Genomic DNA, 9615 nt, shown 5'->3' with positions numbered 1-9615 from the left:
TTATCCCTAATTCCGTGAATAACGTTCCTGCCATTGGGCGTGTGAATGATACCAGTACCTGAAAGCCTGTTTGAAGTGCAATAGGGACCATCGAATGTCGGTGAGACTCTTCATAAATCCATTAGGCTCCACGATACCTCGTATTTGATTCCAAAAACGACGGTCACATTTCTGTCATAATCTATACAAAAGGCTTTGTTTACTGGGATTTTGGTGCATGCCGAAGAACACAGATGGTGGAATTAACAAGGCGCCCAGCGCAATATGGAGCCTTTCGGTGACATTATCAGAGCACCGTTTCGACATGACAATGTCTTGATGTTCCGCAATTTTTATATACAAAAAAATTAATACGAAGTGTGAGAAGTAAAGCTAAGCTTGAGGTCTCGTGTTTTCTTCAAAGCTCCTTCATATTCCCCTAAAGATGGCAACTGCAACATTTACTGAGGGGCTTTGGCCAGCATGCGTTCTGAACACGGCCACATTGAGGGAAGTACAGGCAACTGAACGGCAGTGCCTGCAAAAAAAAATGCTACTTTCACGACTGGCGCTCTGTATTACAGTGGTTATAGCGTGCCTTGGCACAGCTGTTCGTCGCGTTTGCCGTTCCTAATATACCTTTCAACGCCCCACAGCTTTTACCAAATATTTCTGCGCATATAACTCTTTCTACTCTTGCCTCGAGCATCCTCAGCTCGGTCATGATAAGAAGGACCAACTTATTTTTATATTTTCCTTGAGTTTGGATGGTATTTTTGTGACCTACATGTAAAAAATGAGCAAAAAGGCGACATCTGCTGTGAACTAGTTATCGCAATGCCAAGCGTCCTCAATAAGAGCTACAAAATGGCATCCGCCACAGGCGATTCACGCAGCTTGATAGTCGTTTCACCCGCTAACAACATTAGGCAAGTGCTGTGCAGTTACCTTGTAACTATTTAGAATATGCTGCCTGGGTTTCTTTAGAGCGGTGTCTTAGTAACCGAAGTCACGGCACTATAATAAGATGAGAGTAGTTCGCTTAAATTCGTTCATTAATCATTTTCATGTAGTGTCCTTAAAGCAAACTTATGCAACGAATAGTCACGACTTGGTAAATTAAACTCCGTTTTTACTGTACCATGATTTCAGCCTACAACGAGAAACTATGAATGAGGAAAATTTCTCTGAGTGAAGCATTTTTCTAACAAACAAGCTCTCATATTTTACGCCTTGAGCTCAGTTGGACCTTGCATTTTCAAAGAATGCACTCAGCCTTTGAATTGAAACCGAATTTTTATGAGACTGAAAAGACGAGGTCACTTTCCAGCTCTTGGTACGAGTAAACATTTCTTTTACCGTTGAGTTTACGGTAGTTTAGATTGTGAGTTTACCTGCATATCATCGCTCCGGTTGCCACTAGCAGAACTGTGCCTAAGCCAATTGGTAATTAATGCAAGAGGTTTTTCTAGCGTGTTACAAAATCCAGGCGTTGGAAACGTTTGGAAAATGCAGCACAAGAGAAGGAAAAAACAACGCCACGCTAAGAAAAAACAAACAAATTTCGCTTAGATTGTTCATGTATAGATAGTTACGTGCATAAACTTTGTTCATATCAAATGTAACACGTGTATCTTCAGGCCTGCAATCATTGCGATGACTAGGAGAAAGTTGGAGCCGTTGTCCTTGCTTCGTGCTGTCTTTGCCATCCTCACGCTCTCGGCTGTGGAAGCGAGCTACACCAAAGCATTTTATGAGGTGAGTACTATACTAATTTTGATGTCCCATCAGGCTTGTATTAACCGGGATTTAGTCTTGAACACTTGGTGAAGGGACACATAAAAAAAATGGAGGGTACACTTAGGCTCCCCCTTAAAGGTATGACGTGATGGTGTTAATGGATTAATGCGCATAATTTGTGACTGTCGACATTACATACATAGGTCCCTGAGAGTCCTCATGCAACTCGGGGCGCAGTGGTGCCACGGTTAAGCGATGCGCCACTGCCTTGCAATGGTAGGAGCTGCCAGTGGTGGGGCTTATAAGACCCACGTCCCTCTTCCGGAGCAACATCGCGTGGCTAATCATTAATTTAACGGCCACCTGCGACTGCAGTCAGCTCGCTGGCAATCAAGTCGGAAGGCTGTGACGATTCCACAAGGTCACGTGACCCAGCTGGGACACCTAGGTTGTCGAAGCGGTCGGTTGTTCCGACCGCTCCGGCTGCACGGCTGCAAACGGCCGCCGACGCCGGACATTTTTTTCCTACATGGGAGCGCTTTTGTTTGCTTCTTGTGAAGTAATTGTTTTTTTTTTGAGGAACAAAAATGACCCAGTAATTGTCTCACATCTCGATGGACACCCGAACCGCCCCGTAAGGGTAAGGAGGAAGGCAGTAGTGAAAGAAGAAAGACAGAAAGGGGAGCCGTAGTGGAGGGCTCTAGTATAATTTCGGCCACCTGGGGATATTTAAAGCATTGTTCGAAAAAACTGTGCAAATAGTTAAATGAAACACCGTGTATATAACTTGCCTTCAGGCGGCGCTACCTGCAGAGAATTTTTTGACTTGAAGACGGGCAAGCAGAGAGCGCTTTTTAAAGGTTTCCGGTAGGAACAAATGCACACAGTTCCTGGTTCATGACTAGAAGCATTCTGTTAAGTTCATGATGAGATTGACGGATGAAGTGCTTTAACTTTTAAATTCTTGCTTTTGTTGCTGTTGCGGTACGGGAATTCGCATATCTACCAAATGGCTTAAGGCCTTTGTTTCTTGGGCAAATATTTTCTGCCCTACAGATTAATTGAGTTGGCCAATGCGGAGTGTTCACCACATATTTCAATTAACTGTAAAGTACGGTGTACATATTTTTATTTTTCACTTTATTTTTGTTTTTATTATTTATTAGTTTCTGATGAGCTTGAGGTCGTCCCCGCCCCCTGTAGCTGGTGCAGCGGACGCCGTTGATGACGTACGAGTGCTACCGGACGGGAGTAACAATTGAACCGGAGAACGCCGTTAATTTCGCCCTCCTATGGGACGGCACCAAGCCCAATAGCGACATGGTGTTCGGCACCACGTGGTATGAAACACGGGGGAAGTTTGACAGCTATGTGAAGTGAGTACACGCTTGGAGTCCACCGGTATAGGAAATACACTAATGTTCTCGTTGAATGCGGTAGACTCCAGCGGGAACAAATAACTGCAGAATCCGGTGAAAATGTTTTCTCGTATTGTCATAACGACAGGTTTTTGGTGTTCTGTAGCATTCTTTTGTAGTAGTGTATGTTTTTTCTGCAATACTTTTCGGTAGTATTTAGTGGTTTTCTACAATAACTGCAGAAGTTGTCTCCTTGAAGCAAATATTTCTGTTCTTAAAAAAAGTTCATGGGTAGATATATTGCCGAAAACCTGTAGGGGAGACACAAAATATTCTGCTGTGCTTTTCGATTGGAAAATAATGGGCTGTGACATACACAAACGCATTACCAATACTGCTATGAACAGGGTAAGACGTAGAAGTATTATCATTTCACTCGTGAATAACTTTAAAAGAACAATGTTGCTACCACGCCCATCGTGATTTATGTTCAGGAAACGGAGTAAAGTCGTTGCTTAGAGTAGCACTTAGCAACATCAAGTAAAACTGACTGTGCGCAGAGCGCTACATAAGGCCAGGTGGCTCAGAAAAAAGAATGCGAAAGCAGTTTTTCTGCTCGTAAAGGAGCCGCCGTAACTTAATTGGGCGCATTTTGATGGACATGCGGTTTAATGCATTACATAGGCCGTATATTTCGCTGATAGTGCACGCAGACTAGACTGGCTTAAAGGCTGTGCGTGTGCACTTTTAAGCAATACTTGTTGCGATCGATTACGGAGAAGCGCTTCTAGTTAGTGTGGGTGCCATTAGCTGCTGCGCGGCGATGAGCACCAAAAACCGAAATAACTCTTTGGTTCGAGTGCAGAAAACATTGTATAAATCAGATTCAGCAGTCCACAAGGAAGATTAGGCCCCCAGTGCTACCGTGTTCACGCACTATTTCACCTGAGGGTTTCGTTATCCCTCGATAACAAATGAAAATAATCCTATTTGACCACTCCGCGTTCGCTGTTGGCAGCGTACACATGCTGCAAGTTGCTGATGCTCGAAAAAAAAGCTACGCATGCAGTAGTAGCTATGTCCAGTCTTATGTATTGAAACATCCTTGGCGTGGTATTCACGCCACGCATCCAAACCGTGGGTGAATGGTTTCTTGAACCCATGACAATGAGCCTGGAAATCACGGACGAAAAATTCCAACCCTTACTGACACTGCGGTGAAACGAGAGAGGCATTCTTGTTGACGGTAGTAGTGCTGTTACAACTCGATGCGTGATGACCCATGATTGCAGACGGACACGCCTGAAGTTCCTTCTTTCCAAACGCTAGGTCTAGCATATTATAGATGAGATAAATCATTCTATACCATCTTCCATAAAACCGCGAGTGTAAGAAGTCTGTCATATGAGATAATAAATATTGCGATCGTAGCAGATGAACACAACGTACCTTCAAGACATGTTGCTGTGGTGACCCAGCCATTATGAAGCATGAGGTGTGATTATTGTCTAGAAAATTATGTAAATAACATTTCACAAAGGTTCAAATGACCACCCATTACAAATCAGTATTCTGTCATTGCGCATTCGACACACATGTAAGATGTTAGAAGCCGCATCCATCGTACCTTGTGAGTGTTGTTTAGCTTCAAGTAAGATATTCTGCAATACTCATTCTTTACGTACTCATGTTCCAAGTAGATCTACAGTGTGCTTCGTAGCACGAAATTCTTTCCTCACGAAGCAACTAAAACCTAAACATTTGTGTCTTGTAGAGGAAACCTTACCACGGAGCACGACCCAACATCGGGGGTTGGAAAACTATTGAACAGTGGTAAGCTTCTTGCCACCTATTCTAAGCGCATTTGTCTCAGGTGATTATTTAGTTGACGGTAATGCTACACCATGGCAACTAAAATAATGATTCGCATGTAAGTGTTACATCCTCGAGTAATACACTCTTGAAGTATTCACTGAAGGATCGCTTTTTAGAAATTGCTCTATTTCTTTGCCGGTTCGTAATGCTGCGTGGAGTCACTACAGAATATGGAGAACTAGTTTGGAGTTTGATGAAAGACCAAAATGGATAGCTATAATTAATTTTAAGAAAGGAAAACAATCGGTGCGTCACGCATTCTTCCTGAAAATTGCTGTCTTTTATGAGGACAATAAAACATCCGTTTGTAGATAAATGATTGTACTTGCTATTGGTTTTTAAAACAGTTTACTGGTAAGCAGCTCAACTAAAAAAACTAACCCTCATTTCATTCTTTCAGGTATGGGACGAGCCACGCTTACGAAAGCCTAAGTGAATACAATTAACTTCCGAGCTACTTCATAAAGTTCCTGCCTGTTGGCAGAACATTGATGTATTTTTATTTATTCAGTCCTTTTTATCACATATTTTGAGTCGATGGATGGATATATTAGGCTGAACCAAGAAAGAATGTGGCGCCGCTGGCTTAATTGTCGCGTGGAAGAACGGGTGTAATTAACGGGTCTTGCACATACAGCAGCAAAGCTTTATTCTTGGCCGATATTTCGGGAACACTAGGTGTGTACTCATGCTTCTGCTAGTTTCTTGACAAAAAATTGCTGTAAACATTAAGGTGATCATGGAGCCATAGATCTGTAAAAAATGCGGAGAACTTTTCATCACCATTTTTCCATAGCAGAACTAGATAGAACGTTTAAGCTACGTGCGAGGAAGAAAAAAAAATAGAAAAGAAGAAAACTACGAACTATATGAAATGCTGCGTTATTGAATACCTATGGAAAGGATCGAGTACTTTTCCTTCGATTTGTTTGATGGCATTTATTGTTAAACATTGCAGACCTGCCAGAAAATTTGAAAGTTTTATTGCCACCATACAACGATGAAGCTTATTACCTGAAACTCAGTAAGTAAATTTTGATCAGAGTCTATTTGAATACTGACACATGGGAATATAGTGAATATTCTTCATTTTCTTGCCTATTACGAAATGCTGAAAATTATGCGACTGAGATAAGCAAGCAGACTGTGCTCAATGCAAGGACAACACATGGTTCACTCTAACTGAACTGAACAACGAGCTTCTGCGAATCACACGGACAGCGATAATGTACTAGTAAAGAAGGAGAATATTTTAACTAGCAACTGCTCTATTTCCATGTGTAACTCATCTGAGAGAGAAATAACCACGCTAAATATTGGCTTTCAAGTTTAGTCAGTGTGCAGAAGAGCGTTCTCGATTTATTTAGTTACCAACGGTGAAGCCACACTCTAGTTCTAACCTCGCAATGTTCTACAAATCTTAACCTGTAGCTTATACAATGCATGCAAATCCTCCTGATTACTGTGGTCAGTCCTAAACATCCTGGTCGGTGCTTAATGCATGCAAATTTAGTGCACTAGACAACCAACAGATCAGGACCAAGGAAATAAAACTACCCTCTTACAATCGCACTATATTTTATTCCTTTCGAATTCTGCCCTTCACTCAAACGGGGCCACACCGCCGCTATCGCTGAAACACGTCGATGGCTATGGCGGACAAAAATAATTGATAGAAAGGTATGAGGGGGCGCAGTAAAAGGGCGATTCTATTTTGATCATTTTCCTCATATAGCTAAAATCTCATGAAACGTTATATCCCGGTTGTCGCTTGAAGGGGGCAGTGTGCGCGATGGACGGCAAAAATGGAGTTGAAAATAAAAAAACGGCTGAGGCTTAACTTGGTTAAGCCTTGAGAATGCGAAGCATCATCGTGTCGCGTAATTTGGGGGCGCACAACCACAGCGACGGCGCGGGGTGGGCCCCCATTTCTCCACTGTCGTGACGTCATCGTGTCACGTGGTGTGACGTCATGTATCACGTGATTTGGAGGCGCACAACCACAGTGACGGCGCGAGGTGGACCCCGTTTCTCCACTGTCGTGACGTCATCGTGTCACGTAGTGTGACGTCATGTGTCACGTGATTTGGAGGCGCACAACCACAGCGACGGCGCGAGGTGGGCCCCCGTTTCTCCACTGCCGTGGCGTCATCGTGTCACGTGATTTGGAGGCGCACAACCACAGCGACGGCGCGAGGTGGGCCCCCGTTTCTCTACTGTCGTGACGTCATCGTGTCACGTGGTGTGACGTCATGTATCACGTGATTTGGAGGCGCATAGCCACGGTGAAGGGCTGAAGTGGTAGCTAAAGTAGTATGCTTCGCATAAAAAGGCATTATTGTTTGTACACTAACATCATGTCTAGAAACATAGGGCTCCTCGCGGACTCCGGAGGCGGCAGGGGTATCGTCTGCGCCGTCGTCTGCTACTGTGCCCGGGTCGCATATCGGGCCATTTGAATACTGCCTTTTATGTAGGGCTGTCTGGGCGGTCTTTTTTGAACGACAGTATATACGAGCAAGTGTAGCGCACGAGACAGCATGTAGAACTGCGTGAGAAGCTTGTGCGATTCCTAGTAGCAGCAAGCTGATTAAGCGCCGTGAGGTACGTCCAGCATCTCAACACACATTGCTGTGGCGACACATTTATCGGGACGTTCTAAAAGAGACATCAGCATCGAACTGACATTTTAAACTTTTTAATACTCTTCTTCAAAGCATACGCCGGCTGCTATAGAACGGGCCTCATCTGAAATAAGTTTTTTTTTTAATTATGTTCACATCATTGTCTATAGGCCGCACTTCTGTCCGGTAGCCCCATGCAGAGCTAACTCCGGCGCGCACATTTTGTGGCGTTTTAAAAGTACATTGGCTATGAAACGACCTTTCATACTTACACCTTGTTACCTGGGGAATAGGTCGGCTTTTGGTAACGGAAAGACGACCTCATATGTGCGCTGTGAGACCACAGAACTGCATCACAAACTTTTGTTTACATGTATTTCTTTAGGTCTTACCCTGCTCTCTTATCACCACCCGGCGACAGCAGCGAAAGCTTATTTTGATTGCCTCAGATATCGGTGTGGATCAATACCTGCCTGGATGCTGAGCATTTCATGCATTGAATAGTCTTATTAATGCAGTGGTTCAGACTTCTAGGCGGTGAAGGTAACAGCTACATACCTCGGGAAAAACACAAAACGCGTGCCCTCTCGCGTACTGTTCCATCCACGCCGTGCACTTTATAGTCCACGAGCCTACTGCAATGCACATGGCCCTTGACGGACATTGAGAGGGGCTAACATGTTTTCGGCCTTATTTTTGTCTCTTTTACTTGTGCCGCTGCACGATTCGCAAATAATGCGCACGGGTTTTCAATTTTGCAGCACTCCCGTCTCAGAGCAATCGTGTGGTATACAAGATTTACGACACCTCGAGTCTGTGCATCAGTGCAGCCACGCTACTCTTCAAGACGTGCTACGACTGCGACGACGACTGCCCGTCCGGCGGCACAAACTGCAAGGACGGGAGCGGAGTATCGCAGAGCAGACCTCGCCAGATATTGGGCTGCCCCCAGATGCAGTTCACCCGCTACCCGCAAGCCGAGCCGTTCCCTCTGTGCGCTGACTATCGGTCTTGCACATAAAGGCACAAGAGTGCCTTTCTAGGCATTCTGCAACTTCAATATACGGAATAAAGTGTATTAGGGCGCTTAATTGTTTTTGCTTGTAATTAATATTAGTCACACCTAAAAGTGTTTTCAGTTAGAAGTAACGCAGCGCTGTTTTTTTCGGACAGCCGCAAAAACAGATGTAATGTGTTAATCTATGTCGTGTGGGTTCGTCTGTGTTCCCGTCAAAAATAGCGCTGGTCAAATGTTTAGGGGAATCCCCCAAGGTGGAGTAGATTTCTAATAAGGGAGTAATTACTCATTGGCATCCACCCAAGCGCAGCCATACGGCTACAAAGGAAAGCTATACAGCTTTCTCAGAAACTTCGTAGTTAAAGAAAAATTCGTCCTGGTCCGGGGTTCGAACCCGGAACCACCGCCACACCGGAGCAGTCGCTCTACCAATTGAGCTAACCGGGACGGCAAGCTTATGGTAGGGCGAGAGCGAATTGATCAGTAACTCGAAGTGGGAAGAGTGTTGGTCAAATGTTTAGGGGAATCCCCCAAGGTGGAGTAGATTTCTAATAAGGGAGTAATTACTCATTGGCATCCACCCAAGCGCAGCCATACGGCTACAAAGGACGAATTTTTCTTTAACTACGAAGTTTCTGAGAAAGCTGTATAGCTTTCCTTTGTAGCCGTATGGCTGCGCTTGGGTGGATGCCAATGAGTAATTACTCCCTTATTAGAAATCTACTCCACCTTGGGGGATTCCCCTAAACATTTGACCAACACTCTTCCCACTTCGAGTTACTGATCAATTCGCTCTCGCCCTACCATAAGCTTGCCGTCCCGGTTAGCTCAATTGGTAGAGCGACTGCTCCGGTGTGGCGGTGGTTCCGGGTTCGAACCCCGGACCAGGACGAATTTTTCTTTAACTACGAAGTTTCTGAGAAAGCTGTATAGCTTTCCTTTGTAGCCGTATGGCTGCGCTTGGGTGGATGCCAATGAGTAATTACTCCCTTATTAGAAATCTACTCCACCTTGGGGGATT

General features: G+C 44.4%; 1 protein-coding gene across 1 annotated transcript; it reads left to right on the top strand.

Moving 5' to 3' along the window:
* The first annotated feature begins 1635 nt into the window (after window positions 1-1635).
* On the top strand, window positions 1636-8597 carry LOC149340074 (uncharacterized). The gene is made up of 5 exons (XM_089550647.1): window positions 1636-1737; window positions 2923-3095; window positions 4852-4910; window positions 5911-5976; window positions 8338-8597. The coding sequence occupies exons 1-5, from the start codon at window positions 1636-1638 to the stop codon at window positions 8595-8597; spliced, it is 660 nt and encodes a 219-aa protein (XP_089406773.1).
* Window positions 8598-9615: the final 1018 nt, after the last annotated feature.

The sequence above is a fragment of the Amblyomma mixtum genome, chromosome 6, assembly GCF_055824585.1.
Source record: "Amblyomma mixtum isolate Tamu chromosome 6, ASM5582458v1, whole genome shotgun sequence".
Taxonomy (NCBI): Eukaryota; Metazoa; Arthropoda; class Arachnida; order Ixodida; family Ixodidae; genus Amblyomma; species Amblyomma mixtum.
The sequence above is the reverse complement of the archived record's forward strand: the minus strand, read 5'-3'. Positions and strand labels throughout refer to the sequence as shown.

Bases quoted from the DNA above. Each gene is read 5' to 3' on its own strand.
- LOC149340074 (XM_089550647.1), top strand. From the start codon at position 1,636: ATGACTAGGAGAAAGTTGGAGCCGTTGTCCTTGCTTCGTGCTGTCTTT. The intron at 3,096-4,851 runs GTGAGTACACGC...TGTGTCTTGTAG, and splicing joins AAGTTTGACAGCTATGTGAA to AGGAAACCTTACCACGGAGC. The intron at 4,911-5,910 runs GTAAGCTTCTTG...TAAACATTGCAG, and splicing joins TGGAAAACTATTGAACAGTG to ACCTGCCAGAAAATTTGAAA.